General features: G+C 41.7%; 1 protein-coding gene across 8 annotated transcripts in view; it reads right to left on the bottom strand.

The window, feature by feature from the left end:
- Window positions 1–15,249, bottom strand: part of LOC144931499 (transcription elongation regulator 1-like) — a 22,406-nt gene continuing 7,157 nt past the window's right edge. For 7 of the 8 annotated variants that reach the window (XM_078855397.1, XM_078855395.1, XM_078855396.1 and 4 more), the window contains 19 exons: window positions 14,598–14,895; window positions 13,927–14,226; window positions 13,128–13,575; window positions 12,755–12,934; window positions 12,260–12,505; window positions 11,084–11,187; window positions 9,980–10,071; window positions 9,022–9,182; window positions 8,355–8,424; window positions 7,821–7,947; window positions 7,445–7,534; window positions 7,216–7,334; window positions 6,661–6,811; window positions 5,054–5,218; window positions 4,402–4,584; window positions 2,499–2,678; window positions 2,096–2,179; window positions 1,850–1,950; window positions 1–1,015 (listed from right to left, as the gene is read on the bottom strand). In XM_078855397.1, the coding sequence (XP_078711523.1) occupies window positions 817–1,015; window positions 1,850–1,950; window positions 2,096–2,179; window positions 2,499–2,678; window positions 4,402–4,584; window positions 5,054–5,218; window positions 6,661–6,811; window positions 7,216–7,334; window positions 7,445–7,534; window positions 7,821–7,947; window positions 8,355–8,424; window positions 9,022–9,182; window positions 9,980–10,071; window positions 11,084–11,187; window positions 12,260–12,505; window positions 12,755–12,934; window positions 13,128–13,575; window positions 13,927–14,226; window positions 14,598–14,873 (3,276 nt within the window). In that variant the 5' untranslated portion in view covers window positions 14,874–14,895 and the 3' untranslated portion in view covers window positions 1–816. The remainder of the gene's footprint in view (window positions 1,016–1,849; window positions 1,951–2,095; window positions 2,180–2,498; window positions 2,679–4,401; window positions 4,585–5,053; window positions 5,219–6,660; window positions 6,812–7,215; window positions 7,335–7,444; window positions 7,535–7,820; window positions 7,948–8,354; window positions 8,425–9,021; window positions 9,183–9,979; window positions 10,072–11,083; window positions 11,188–12,259; window positions 12,506–12,754; window positions 12,935–13,127; window positions 13,576–13,926; window positions 14,227–14,597; window positions 14,896–15,249) is intronic. The other variant, XM_078855394.1, reaches the window with a different exon arrangement.

Below are 15,249 nucleotides of genomic sequence, written 5' to 3' on the forward strand. Positions count from 1 at the left end.
GTTTTAATTTTCAACATCTGCAGTCATGGTACACCAGCAATGGTTCAACACAACCCCTCAACAATAATCACCTTGTGATATTGTGAACACAAACATTAACTTCAACAGCAGCCACTCCATGTTATTATGCTGTGTATTTTAGACCCATTGATAGAAACAATTTAACTTAATCTGTGAAATCTTAATGCGCGTAGTTAAGTAAACACATTTGTCTTCCACATATTAGTCACAAATATGTGCTTGCATTTTAAAGGTGTCAGAAGCAACAAAGACGTCTTATGCTATGCATCAATATAAACCTCTCTCCAAAGCAAGTACTAAAAGCCAAACAATGAATGAATGTACATGCCTCATCACAATTCTGGATATAGTTTTCCTTTGTAAAGATTTAAAACTGATGTAACAGCACACTGGGACATCCATAACTGAATTTAAGCTGTGTTGTGTGATGTTAATATGATCATTAATGTTAATGGCAGATATACAAAAATTCTTGTAAAACTCAAACATTGCCTCTGACACACGGGAGATGACAAAAAAATGGAGCACATTGTCAATGAGTTTGTGTTATAAGGTTTTTTTTTCAACTGCTAAAAACAAAATAACTACAACTTGTACACCAGTGTGGGCTTAGAGACTCTTCAGTTTTTAAATTAAAAAAACACGTTTTAAATTCAAGCCGAGGGTTGCTCCAATTTCACAGATATAGGCAGTTTGTTTTTGGACGATGGCTGTGATGGAAATGGGACACGAAAACAGTTAGCGGGGCGGGGGGGTGGGAGAACGGCCGGGCCTTACAGAGAACATGCGAGTGCTTTATTTGTTGGAGCGGCGTGTGGGCTCGGAGGCGGTTGGGGGCGGTGGTGGCCCGCGTCGGTCCAGGTCTTCCACGTAGGACAAGATCATCTTGCGCCGATCTTCAGACGCGCACTCCAGCACCAGGTAGCGCTTGTCATTCTGCAGGACCTTCTCGATGTCCCGCAAATGCTCCGTGTCCTCAATCATCCTGCGTGACCTGAAAACGGCAGACGTGCACGCCACGGATATATATATTGTTACTTATTTATGAAGCAAAGCCTCACACCCGAGTGTCAAAATCTTTGTGGAAGGGTCCTGCATTGAGATGTTTAGCAAATTATTTTTTCAATAACATTTTGCGTGGAAGATTCCTGGAGTCCCCAGAGAGAACCATTTATATATACAACTGGAAAACACTCAAAGGTGCACATAATTTGTGTTCATGAAACCCATTTTCTGGGCTGGTATGTTCTAGCCACTGAAATAAAGAGTGAAGTTTTATAATTCTTTGTTCGCAAACTTCAAAATATTACATGTTACCAAATCTGATTGTTCAAACAAGCGCAATTGGCAAAGCTTATTTATTACTAACCCTACACTATGGGAACCTCATTTGCCAGTAAAAATATGATAATTGTTTTTTTTACCCTTCTATCTGGCAACAAAACTGACACCTTTTTACAAGGAGTCATGTTTGCATAGGTATTGCGGTCTATGCAAACATGACTCCTTGTAAAAGGTGTCAGTTTTGTTGCCAGATAGAAGGGTAAAAAAAACAATTATACTAACCCTACGTTAACGCTACTAAATTATTACGTTCCACAAATGTGTGCAGTATATACATAGCAATGGCACTGTTTATCCGTAAAAACAATTTGAACTCTATAAACATATCTACGATCACGTTGGTGGTTATTATTTCTCCTCTCAAAATGTACAAGCAAGAAATACATGCAAAATATAAAACTCCAAAAGCAGGAATGATAGGCAAGACCCATAAGAAAAGTTGAACCCGTTAAACCAGCACGGTGTGAAGAGACATTGGACCTACCTGTAAGTGATGAATTTGGTCTCCTTCAGCAGATTTCGGAACTCGGCTTTGGCTGCAACCATTTTTTCTTTAATGTATTCGTCAAATTCACGTTCCTTTTTCTGTACGGGTAAAACAAATACGGGAGAAACAGCAGCGGGCCTTAGAGTGTGTGATACATTATGACACAATGAAGTCCAAGAACAATGATCATGTACACAATTTGAGCAAAAAGTGGAAAAGAGTTCAAATTGAAGGTTTGCTCACCCGGTCACTGGACGAAAATTTTGAACACCGTGGGTCCTCCTTTATCAGCTTGCGGACTTCACGCCATGTGGACGTCAACGTTATCTGCATCAATCACACACACACACATACTCACTGTTAGTCGCTAACCATGTTAATGAAACATTCAAATCAATTCTTTCAAAATGTATGAGTGTTTAGATGTTTTCATTTTCATTAAATCACGCAAACATTACCTATTCAATTTACACCGTCAATGGGTTTTTTGGGAACAAAACCATAGACCGACTCTCCTAGAATAAAGATGGTGTGATCTTAAAGTTGATTCTGGATTGGATGTGGAGCCACTGGCAGTCTTAATAAGCTTACATTTTTCATTCTTGAATGTGGCAATATGCTGCACGTGACGTGAATGTTTACTCACCTCCGAAGTCTCATCCAAGAGCTGCTTGAACTGCTCCTTCTTGCGCTTGGACAAGGCATCAACGTGCTCCTTGAACAATTTCTCCTTCTCGCTACGGTCCAGTAACGAGGCCAGCTCCCAGCGGTGGTCTTTGCGTAGCGATCGCCGCGTGTCATCCCAATTGACCTCTGAAGAGCGCACCTTCAATAGCAAATAAGATGCAATGTTTACGCTACATTTTGAAATAATTTATATTACGAGGTACACTTAGCACTTCAAGCCTACAAAGCTGGGTCATCGAGTACATATTAAATTCTTGCTCTTTGGTTCTTTCGGTAAAGTCACGTAGGTAAAAAATAAAATAAATCACGTTTCGGGCGCACCACAAGCGTCCGTCATCAGGTAGGAAAGCATGGTCTGCTGCTGAGGCAGACTGTTTTAAAAGGTTTGAAAGGGGTGTAGCCCAAGGGTCAAAGAAGTGGCCGGGGCTAGTGATGTTAATGTGAGAAATTAGAGGGCACGGAAGTGGCTATGTTAATGTGAGAGATTAGCATGATGTTAATGTGAGAAATTCGAGGGCACGGAAGTGGCTATGTTAATGTGAGAGAATAGCATGATGTTAATGTGAGAAATTAAGAGGGCACGGAAGTGGCTATGTTAATGTGAGAGATTAGCATGATGTTAATGCCTCAGCAGTCAAGAAAGCTTCAAATCAAGATTCAATTCTTGCTTTTGGTTATCACATTAGATTTGCCAAAAGCTCAATAACTTCTCTCATCGGCTTCTTTATTTTATAAGTTTGATATTGATACGCTTTATATATCTGCTATAGGCATAAGTATTCTGTTGTATTTCCCATTAGCATCTCTACAGAATATTATTTCGCGAGCTGGTTGAACGTGACTTGCTTTTCTAGATTATTTTGTGTGTGACTTTGAAGCCTTCACTTTTAAGTTCTTTAATCATACCCTGTAGTTTATTTCCATTGGTAATAAAATGTGATTAACATATCCATTTATGTTAATGTATAAATGTATCCAGTCTGATTTTAGGAAAAAATACTTTAATAAAAGACCTTGTTAAAGGTTATCTCGCTATCAAACTCATCTTGTGATTTATATTGTTACTGCGTTAATGTAATCTCAGTGTAGATGTTCTACCTTTATAAACGGTTTTAATAACATCTACACAATTTGTATAATGTTTTGGTTTTTGAGACCTTGAACGATTCATCTATTTCCACTTCATCAAATTCCTTTTCATAGTCTATTTGGCATTCATATCTCATTGATAGTATATATGTGGCGCATGGAAATCTAGTTCAATCGCTTGGCTGATTGACCTTTAATCCCACCATTGTGCGGTTTCTATGATTCTCGAGAAAAATTAATGTACATGACAGGGTCTGTAATCCATAAATTCAGTTTTGTCTTATTTTTTGTGAATATAATAATTGAAGCATCAATTTACGATTGCGGTATTCCATTTCTATATGAAAAAATTTGTAAAGGTGCCGGTTAATTTGTTCCTGATTTTTTTTTAATGACGTTCATACAGTTATTTAATCTATTTTAGGACTTTTCCAATTTTCATACCGCCAAGGGCAATGGCTGCTCATTCAATTGTGCCATCTGTAATTTCCTACTCTTAATCCCAAAATTATACGTTCTCTGGGGTATATGTAATGTTCTACTATATAGATCTGTGTCTCATACATACATACATGCATATACATTTTTTTGGTCACATTGCCTTCTCAGCTTAAAAATGAAAACTTTCCACAGGGCAATGCATGAAGTTTGTTTTGACATTAAACAAAAACATGTATGTGGCGTTACGTTATCATTCCCTTTCAAGCCGCACGTAAGGAAAGGCACAAATTGGCCGTCAATCGAGCCTCGGCGATGGGAATGAGTCATTTCACCATGTCGGACAGGAGAGCCTTGAAGTGCTGGATGGCTTCCTCGCGCTTGTGCTGCTCCCGCTCGCGGTCGATCTCGCGCGTCTGCTCCGATCGCGCCTTCTGTACCTCGCGCTCTCGCTCACGCAGGCTTGCCTCCGTGCGCGCCTGCCGCTCCAGCTCCCGCTCACGCTCAGAGTCCCCGGCCTGTGCCGGGAAAACACATCCCCCCCAAAGTCGTGAGTGGCGCTCTCGCGTACGAAAACTGCAATGGGCGGACTTGGACGTTTCGTCAAAAACTTATGCAAACACGTGAAACTCTGAACACAAGTGAGGCAAGTTGGGACTACCATAAATACTCATGGAAATATTTGGAGTGCACCAGCATATAAATTAACAATCGAGCCGATTAGAACGTTACATAAAGGAGATAATGACTGAAGACTCCAATTCTCTTACTGTAGATTAGTTGGGGAAAACCAGCTTATATTTTCATGAGATGTTTCAACTACAGAAAAGGGATTATAGTCTGATGGAGACTATGATTATTTTGCGGTAGTCTCATTTATTAATATATAGGTTGTTAGTCGTTGTCAAATGAAACTTCGCTGCTCAATAACCAACGCAGAACATTAAGAGCACAACTTGGGCACTAAAAGTGACTATCGCATGCTACCTTTGCCAGTTTTTCGACATGCTGTCGAAACCACTCCTCGCGCTGGCCAGAGCTCTCGACGGCCTGGAATCGCGTGTCACCCTCCATCCTTTCCCTCGCCTTGGTCCAGCGTGACTGCCCATCCAGATGCTGCTCCATCAGCAGGCCGAAATAGTCACCGCGTACCTATCCGGTGCGCCGCCAAAATAAAAACAAACACAAGACGTACAGGGGTCAGTGCATGCAGAAATTGCTTTACTGTGCATTATGAAACATCCACCCAGCCAAATCTCTTTACAAAAACATGCAAACACACATTCCAAGTTAATCTTGTGTTCCTCTGCTGTTCACTTTTAACAAATGAAAATACGTTCGAATGATGGAAATGTGTCCACAGACCAATGTATGTTTTTTGCAGTTATGGATTTAACCTGGCCATGGACCGACTGTTTGTGGACATTTTTGTTTTAGCAAGCACACAAAAGATTATCGGAGTAAAAACAATATTTAACATTTAAAATATTTAACAAACGTGTATTTGTTATAAAGTCATATCAATTTCAGAGAAGGATAATAGCAAAATATAAAAAAAACGTGTCCAATACACTGAATAGAAAAGAGAGTGTAGTACCAGTGTTGTGGGTGGCTACATTCACCACACAGACAACGTGCGCTCCTCACTAGGGAAATCCACAAACTGCTTGCGCTCGCTCAGTGACTGCGGTCAGACTTTAACCGAGTGACAGGCCGCACAGCACATGACTGCAAAGATCTCTTCAGCCATGGGACAGAATAACACAAAACGGTTATCAAGTTATTTTGCATAGAAATTCTTTAAAATCGTAACGCAAACATCATTATACACAATCATGTTAAAAATTACTTTAGGGAGCACCAAATCGCCGCACTTACATCAATGTGCATGGCAAAACATTGGACCATCGTCGGTGTAATCCACAGGGCTTTGCTGTTTGTTGATAAGTTACGATAAACAAATTATTACAAAAAGGACATATAAAAGACAAAACGAATTAAACATTATAAACAATATATTGAATACAAAGAATATCCGTGACCAATGCTGCACCATAGTTACTCTATTTAACTACGTTTGCGGTAAGACTACCGTCATAAAAAGAGTAACGGAACCACATTCGTGGAACAAAAACAGCATTATAAATATGATAATTGGTTCTTTACCCTTCTATCTGGCAACAAAACTGACACCTTTTTTACAAGGAGTCATGTTTGCATAGACCGCAATACCTGCAGTCATAATAGAAACAAAAGAACATAACTCTGATAATGTGCACTGTCCTTAAAGTTGATTGATCCACACCCGAGACAGCTTTCCTTAGTCTCATATGGGTTGGACCAGATGACGCCACACCCGAGACAGGAAAGCTGTCTCGGGTGTGGATCAATCAACTTTAAGGACAGTGCACATTATCAGAGTTATGTTCTTTTGTTTGTATTATGGCTGCAGGTATTGCGGTCTATGCAAATATGACTCCTTGTAAAAAAAGGTGTCAGTTTTGTTGCCAGATAGAAGGGTAAAGAACCAATTATATTTTTACTGGCAAATGAGGTTCCCATAGAGCATTATAAATAATTGTAAAGGATCCTACTTTCTCCATTTTGGACTTGGCACTTTCCTTCTCCTTTTTCTTCAAGGCTGTGACATATTCGACGAACAAAGCTTCGCGATCCTTCATCTTCTCCACCGCCTTGAACCGCGACTCCTTCCCAAACTTGGTGGCGAACTCACTAAAGTTCGACCTGCAGCGTTTGTTTTTTTTTGCATTGCGTTAGATCATGTACAAAAACCACACGTATAGAGCATGGTGAACATCATTGCATATCAAAGGTACCATCTGCAGAAACATAGAAAACTCACAATACTAAAACACACTGACACATACATGCACAATCTGTTAAACATATGGAAATATAGGCGCAAACTGTGTTCAAATTCTAGATTTGAAGCTTTCGTGACTGCAAGGCATCATATTCTTAGGTTATTTTCATTAATTAGGTTATTTTCATTAATTTTGATGTTTTACCTACGTGACTTTACCGAAAAAACCTAAGAATATGTGTTCAAATTGTGTTGTATATTTAGAAATGTCATAATTAAAAACATAGTTACGTCCTTTCCAAAGCTCAAAAGAAAAATTACGCACCTGGATGTCACCTTGGTATCTTCGAGTAACTTCTTGAAGTCGTCTTTGATCTGCATCATTTTGTTCTTTCGTTCCTTCCTCTCCTCCTCTGCTCGCACTTTTACAAACTCGTCAAATGCCTGAAACGAGAGCACATCGAGATCTAGCTTGTTAGCTTGAAAGTAAATGAATAGATCAACAACCATAGTAGTTGTGTAATATATTAAAACATAGTATCACAATCACTTACCTGCTTGCGCTCTTTTGGATTCAAAAGAAGGTAGCGTGGGTCGAACACCACTTTGTGGAGTTCTTTTTCCCAAGTAGAGAAAGCAGAAACCTACACACATAAAAAGTGTTTTTTTTTTATTCTAGGATGTTTAATACCCAAATACACTGAAACGTGCTGACATTTTTGTAAATCTGAAAATCAAAAGTATCAAAACACTAACGTGTTTATATGGATAGAAAAAAGATGCCAAGTAAAAAAACGTCTTGTCATTAAATTACCAAAAAAAAATACGAATGCTAGCACAATGGTGAACATTCCAGTCATGACTCCAAGTGGAAGGAGAAGAGAATGTGAATGCAATACTGGCCAGTTGCACAATCACTCCCTCGCTTACCCCTCTCTGCAACAGCATCTCACTGAACTGCTGACTTCGTGTCTCCTGCGGTAGCGTGGCCCTCTCCCTTGCCGCACGGATCTCCGCTTCCATGGACGCCTCCTTCTCCGGCTCCGGCTCCTCCAGCCTGTGTGGCCACAAACATCAAGAGGTGTACCTTTTGCTCTCACACAAAACTAAAGTTATTTTCATTTTAACATGTAAAGCCCCACTGAGCTATGTAGCTCTTTTTCAGAAGCGACCTGGCCACAAATGAGAACTCGACGAAGTGGCTTACCATGTGGAAATTTATAGCAGCCAACTATTCTAAACACACGTTTAGAAATGTAGAAGGAAAAACTGGAGGATCTGGAGAAAAATCCACGTGACCACGGGGAAAACATGCAAACTCTAAATATACATCAGAAGTCAGGCGTCGGGATCGAACCTATGACCTCCTGCATACCAGGTGAGTTAGTTAACATCTCACCTGGTATAACACAAGTCCTACGTTTACTTGCGACATACCAAAACGAGGCTGCCACAATCACTCACTTTCTCTTTTTCGCCTTATTTTCTTCCTCCAAAGGCTTTGGTTCTTCAACCTTTGGCTTTTCTTCTTTCTCTGCAAAAAAGTTAAACAAACAAGCATTCATAGCAGGAAGAAATTAATATGTTGCAGGATATGAACAACGTTTATAAAGGTAACATTATCATCAGACATGATCCATCCAACAGATAGATGAATGCCTCCCCAAGTAACCACATCTCTCCTGCAAGGAAAATAATCCAAGGTAACAAGTTACTATTTTAACATCAACCTCTTATTTTTGTCTTCCGTTACAACATATATATGACTGGTATTATTAGGTTGTTACATAACACTGACAGAAAGTCAAACATTCATAAAATGCATTCCTGATTTAGTGAGAAAAGCATCAAGTCTTAAGGCTATTTTCTATTCGGGTTCAACATTGAGATGTTCTGCCACCATAAACTATACAAGTTTTGAATGTGGAAAAACTGCAGACTACAAAAATACACACACCCATGCATACAAGATTCTAGCACTAAAATGGTCCATACATAAAGGTCAGGAACCCATTTGCTGTACTGCCATCTTCTTATTCAAGTCCAGTGGGTTGGGGGAGTCACAAAACTATGTATTTATCAACCCTGGTCTCCCAAGCGCTGGATTACAAGCGGCGTGTGGGTAGTTCACCTGGTGGCTTTTCGGGCTCCCTGCCCTGTTTGTGCGGGGGACTCTGGATGATCCTGTCCACGTCCGCTCTTTCCACGAGCTCCTCGGGGCGCTCCCACATGGAGAGGCGTGTCGTCGGGTTAAAGAAGAAGACTCGCTCGTCACCTGTCCACACCACACACCTGCAGGGCACCAACAGCCTCACCGTCATGGTGTGATTGTATTTCAGTCAACACCACCACACACACTACTAACTCGTAGGCAAGTACACCGACGCGACAGGTTTTCTATTCTCTCATTTATGTGCGTGACAACAACGTGTCAACAGGTATGTTACCCGATACTTGTCATGTTACATTTTGTCAGTAAATAAAGATTCTTAAACGTAGAATATAAATAAATAACGAGGTCCAACTCTCTTAAAATGTTAACCCCCTCTAAAATTGATGGTTACAACCAGACAGATTTTTGGTTGGTTCACCACACATAAATGCAATGATCAAAATGTGCATATTAAACTACATTGATAACAATTCCAGACAATGTATATTACTGTACAGGAAACAACCATAAATACCGCTCCAGATTCTGCAATTTTGCACCGCAATTTCTTATGAAATTAAGCAAGCCGCAAGGCACACCCATGCCAAAATGTAGTCTTTTCTTCATTTCCTATGTACAAGCAACATCTAAGTCTGTGATGTGAAAACACCATTTTCACCAGTTGAACGACTTACCAGAAAAGAAGTCAGCCTTAATGAAACAAAGCGATAGAAAAAGGATTCATTAATCAACCCGTTCTAATCGCTTTATTTCAAAGAGGCCGCTTCCGATGAGAGAGACTTTACTGATTAAGGGAAACTTGTTTTCACATCACCAGGCAAAAAAAAATAATTACTACGATATATCAGAATATAAAGTTTGAGGGAAATAGAGTTATACCATGGGAGGTGGGTGACGGAAAGCGAGCTCGTTATACCATGGGGTGCCCGGAACCGCAGTCGTAGCTATGGGTTTGGCTTTTTGTGCCGCTCTCTCCTCTTCTGTCAGTTCCTCCTGCTGGGGCTCCGGCTTTCAACATAAACACGAGGACATTAATGCAAGGGGATACAGACACTATACTCCACGGAACTAAATGCATTCTCGTTGGAATATTTTTTTTTTAAACAAAAATCACAACTTCATGTCCATCCACTGCTGCAAGGAAGCCATTAACACCATGGCGTGTCAGTTATGGGGAAACTTAGACCATACTTCACTATTTCTGGACAATAAGGGATGGCAAAGGGAAGCCAGGATACAGATATCTCTTACCACTGATGTTAGCCGTAGCCGGAAACTATATTTGGGTTATTAATTTTCTAGAGCAGTGGGCTATTGTTGTTCATTGTTTAATTTTTCTTTTGTTCCGAGTTTTGTGATGTTGTTTCAAATGTTAGTTTACAATTGCTTTGTGAAACAGGTCTCACCTGGTTTAAAGTTGTTGTTGATGATGATGAAAATTATTTTGAAACATGTGAATTAAACAAGTGCATTAGATCAAATACGTAAATTAATTCCTTGTTTCAAATCATCAGTCTCTAGATGACAAACTCAAACAAGCACGTGTATGTTTATATTTTTTGTAATACAAAAACCGGCATGCACAAAGCAATCCAAATATCTTCTTGGTTCTTTCGGTAAAGTTATGTAGAATGGAAATAATAAAATAATAAAAATAAAACATAATAAAATAATTCTCACGACGTTTCGGCCACAACGCAAGCAGCCGTCCTCAGGTGGAGAACAGGTCTGTCGAGAAGACAGAGTCTGAATGACACAAAGTCTGAATGACACACCCCAGACTGACCTGTTCTCCACCTGAGGACGGCTGCTTGCGTTGTGGCCGAAACGTCGTGAGAATTATTTTATTATGTTCTATTTTTATTATTTTATTATTTCCATTCTACGTGACTTTACCGAAAGAACCAAGAAGATGAATCCCTGCAGTCACGAAAGCTTTAAATCGAAATTCAATCTAAATAAACCAAGACAGAATTCGTAAAAAGAGAAAAGTGCGACGATGCAAGACTGGCCACCTCACCTGCTTCACCTCGAGTTTTTCTGTCTTCTCACCGTCCACCTCCATGTCTTCTCCATCCTTTTCCTTTGGCGACTGCTCTTTCTTCTCCGCATCCTTCTCTTGTGCTGAAACAAATAGTCAATGAGTACACAGGAAACCCCCACATGCTCCGAATATGCAACACACAACACCCAAGGCAATACCTCTTCAACTCTTAGTTTTTTTTTCACATTATACACATAACGTAACAAAAGTGAAGCGACATAATAGCTACTACCGTGACTTGTACCTGTGATAAAGTTCCCAATTGTATATGCAAATAAGACAGCTAATTTTGTCGAGTCACTACTGGATGAGGGCCTCCCCACACCGTGTGGGGCGTGGGGATTAAATGACCATACTTCACCATGCTGGTCAGTGCGGGGTGAAGGTGGGGTGCACATGTGAGAAAAAAGATGTAGAGCACAACAATATACAGTAAAACCTTGGATTGCGAGTAACTTGGTCTGCGAGTGTTTTGCAAATCGAGCAAGAATGCTAAATAAATATTAATTTAATAAACGAGCGAGGTCTTGCAATACGAGTAGTACATATACGCTTTGTCTGCCGAGCGTCACGTGATCACAACAAATATACGAGTGCTTTGATATACGAGTGCTTTGGATTACAAATACGTTTCCGGAACGAATTATGCTCGCAATCCAAGGTTTTACTGTATATATTTTGCTGCACTGCCCTCTGCTGCCCACAAAGGCAGCCCCATCATTCCGGTTATGTCAAAGTCATATTTTTAGAAGAAAAAGGCACTACGAATGTTACAGCACAAAAGAGGTGGTCATTCAATGTTAAACCTAATTACTAATGGATGTTCCTGTTTAAACTGAAACATGTTTTAACATCGTCAAGAAAGTGGAATAGACACTACCCACCTATGCATAATACAGCAACATTTAATGCCACCGCCACGTCCTGCTGCCCCCATAGATGCACGCGTTAATAACGAGTCAGTACGCTGCCACCTAGATTTATCTGACCAACAAATGCATCGCTTCGAACATAGCACGCCACTACTGATTTTGTTTTTGACAAGTTGTGCCAGCAGCACTTCAGAGGATCACGTTCTCGGAGCACAAACAGTGTTGCTCACCCGAAATTATGGAACGTGGTGATTGAGATGTATCTTGGGCAGAGGCTCACCCTTCTTCTCCTTCTCCCTGAGCTCGGCAGGCTTCTCCCAGGTGGACTCGAGCGTACGGATGTTGTAGTAGTACGTGCGCCCATCGGCCGTTTTGTGCTCTGTCCACTCAGCCGATGGCTGGGGCAGCACGAGGCCTTGCGGCGTGGAAATGGCCACTGCCACGGCCACTGGCGGCGGCATCATGGGCACTAGTGGTGGTGGCATGCCTGCAATCAGACCTATACCACCAACAGGGTTGTAAAAGACTGTGTAATTGTACTACAATGTTCCAACACGAATCGATTACCATGAATAATTAATACAAGTTGTGTACATGGTATTAAACAAAAAAACCTGTGATAACAGCACTACATTTTCAATAACACTGCTTAAAGAGGAAAAAATATATCACAGGTAACATTTCAAGCAATGGCTATTTTTTACTAGCAAAGAACATGCAGTAATTTTCATACAAATTAAAATGAATTGTTCATGTGCGCATGTAAGCCGCTTACCAGGAAGTGGGAGATGCATTCCTGGGATGGGAATTCTGAAAGGAGGCACCAATCCTGGAGGGAAGGTTGGCATGGGAGGTGCCACCACTGAGATCGTGGCCCGTGTTGGAGCTCCTGTCTGAGCTGATAACCCAGAAACAGTGTGGGTAATGGCAATGCCCGTCTGGCTGCCTGTTTGGCCTAACCACATTCACCATAAAAATGACATAAGACCCACAACATTTATTAAAATACAAAAATAATTTGCGTATGGGCGTCAGCTTATTGTACAAAGGCTTCTTTCAACGGAAATGGCCGAGAGAACACCGTTAGCCATAACATACTTAAAATGTAAAGTTGTCCCTGCACACTTTTAAAGTGTATGAGAGCTTACTTGCTGTGGTCTGTACAGAAGATGCCCGTGCAGTGTTACTTCCAGCTGCAGAGGCGGTAGGAGACGAGTTTGGAGTTGGCAGCAGACCAGGTGGGGCATTCCCTGAAGGAGTGGGAAGAAGGCCTTGCTGGGCAGGTGTGGCAGGGGTGGGCAGCAACGCAGATGGAACATGGCTACTGCTGGTTCCTACGGCTGGGCGTGACATACTTGGGCTTGCTGTATTAGCGGCCGTGCTCGCGGGTTGATGATGGAGAGCCTGGTTCTGTTGGACTCCTGACTGCTCCTGACCAGCGGCTGTTGCACGATTCACTGCCGAGACTTGTCCTGCAGCCGCCACTTGACTCGCCAGTGCTTCCATGACCATCGGAAGCTCCGACTGTTGCACAACCTTAACTCCATCTGGCTTCGTCCAGCGGGATTCCCTTGTCCGTGCATTATAGAAGTAAGCCTGGAAATAACGAGTTAATCAGACGTGCATTAAATCCAATGTTTGGTTGTGAAAAACTAAAACATGCAATGAGAGGAAATGTTTGCACACTTAGATACAAAAGTCAATTTCTCCACAAAGAAATATAAAAGTCCATCAGCCTACTGGCCCTTCAAACAAAAGGTTTTACAGGTGGTATTTATTTAATCAGGCAAACTCTGGACTGGTTTCAACCTTCTGGGTCTCACCAGCAGTCTTGCCTGTTAAACAAATGCTGTTATTCTACAAGACATTATTTGGGAAAAAAAGATCTACATTACTCTACGTTTGCATTTCCTAAATGAAAGTGCGTATATTTTTTTAGAGCCATACCTTCCCATCAGGAGTCTTATTTTCAACCCATATCTCCTCCACTGTGGCATTGAGAACCATTGCCGAAGTCGCCACCAGCCCAGGAGCGTGGGATGGCGTGGAAGTTTGGCCGACAGATGTGGTCGTTCCTGGGGCCTGTGTGACCACGTTCTGGGGCTGAGTTTGCGGCTGCGTCGACGTTTGAGTTTGGTTAGCAGCTGCCAAGGGCGTTGGTACACGAGCGCCACCAGGTATCACTCCAGGTGGGAACAACATTCCAGGGGGCACCGCCATTCCCGGATGTCCCATAAACGGTGGTCTCTGTGGAATTTTGAGTTCGATCAGCACATTGACACTTCTGAAGATTACTTAAAATGAAAGCAGAAATCTGATATACATCAAAATATAAGTGTACATGTACAGCCTTTTTGCCAATCCACTGCTTGATGAGGGCCTCCCCAGGCTATGTAGGTTATGGAGTTATTTGACAATAATTCACCACTCTGGTCAATGCAGGTTGAAGGTGGGAAACAATGAAAATACAATGCAATTAAATGTTTTTCTGCACCGTCCAATGCTGCCCACCATTTAATAACACAATAAGTAACCAAATAATTTTAGAAAGGTTATGAAAAACTCATTTGTTTTCTTCCATAAATTGCTTCGGCACTAATGATGACAAATATACTTGCCTGCAGATGAGGTGGCGGTGGTGGCATGTGAGGAGGGTGCATCCCTCCAGGTGGCGTCATTGGCGGCATGTTCGGGTCGAAAGGCGACCGCGCAAATGGATGCATGCCGCGCACCATGCCGAAGGGAGGCGGGGGTCCCTGCAGCAGTGGTGGTGGGGGCCCACTTCTTATCCCTGCCCCTGGGGGGCCACTTAGAGGTGGGCCTCCGGGTGGGAGGCCGCTGGGTGGAGGTCCACCAGGTGGGGGCACTGATGGGAACCGTGGAGGCTGCAACATCCTGGGACCGGCGTTTGAAACTCTGCATGAAAAAAAAAAACACCAGATATTAAAACTTAATGTAAAGTGCAGCCATTTTCAAACAACCGATTCAAGCATCCCCGTGACGTGTCGGTCATGGAGGTTGCTTCACCATACACTTCACCATGCTGGTAAGTGCAGGTTGGAAGGGGAGAACCAGGACCGGTTCAAATCTCACTTGCAACTGATGTTAGCCGTGGTAAGGATCATAAGGAATTGAAAATGTTATTCATATACTGCTGCTCTAAATAATAATCATCGTTATCCTTCCTCCACTCCAGGGTGTCGCTGAGTTGATCAATGTATTGTACACAGCATCTCCACAATTTTTTTTCTTGTCTCACTCCACAATTCT

Source organism: Lampetra fluviatilis, chromosome 4 (assembly GCF_964198595.1).
Source record: "Lampetra fluviatilis chromosome 4, kcLamFluv1.1, whole genome shotgun sequence".
NCBI classification, from domain to species: Eukaryota; Metazoa; Chordata; class Hyperoartia; order Petromyzontiformes; family Petromyzontidae; genus Lampetra; species Lampetra fluviatilis.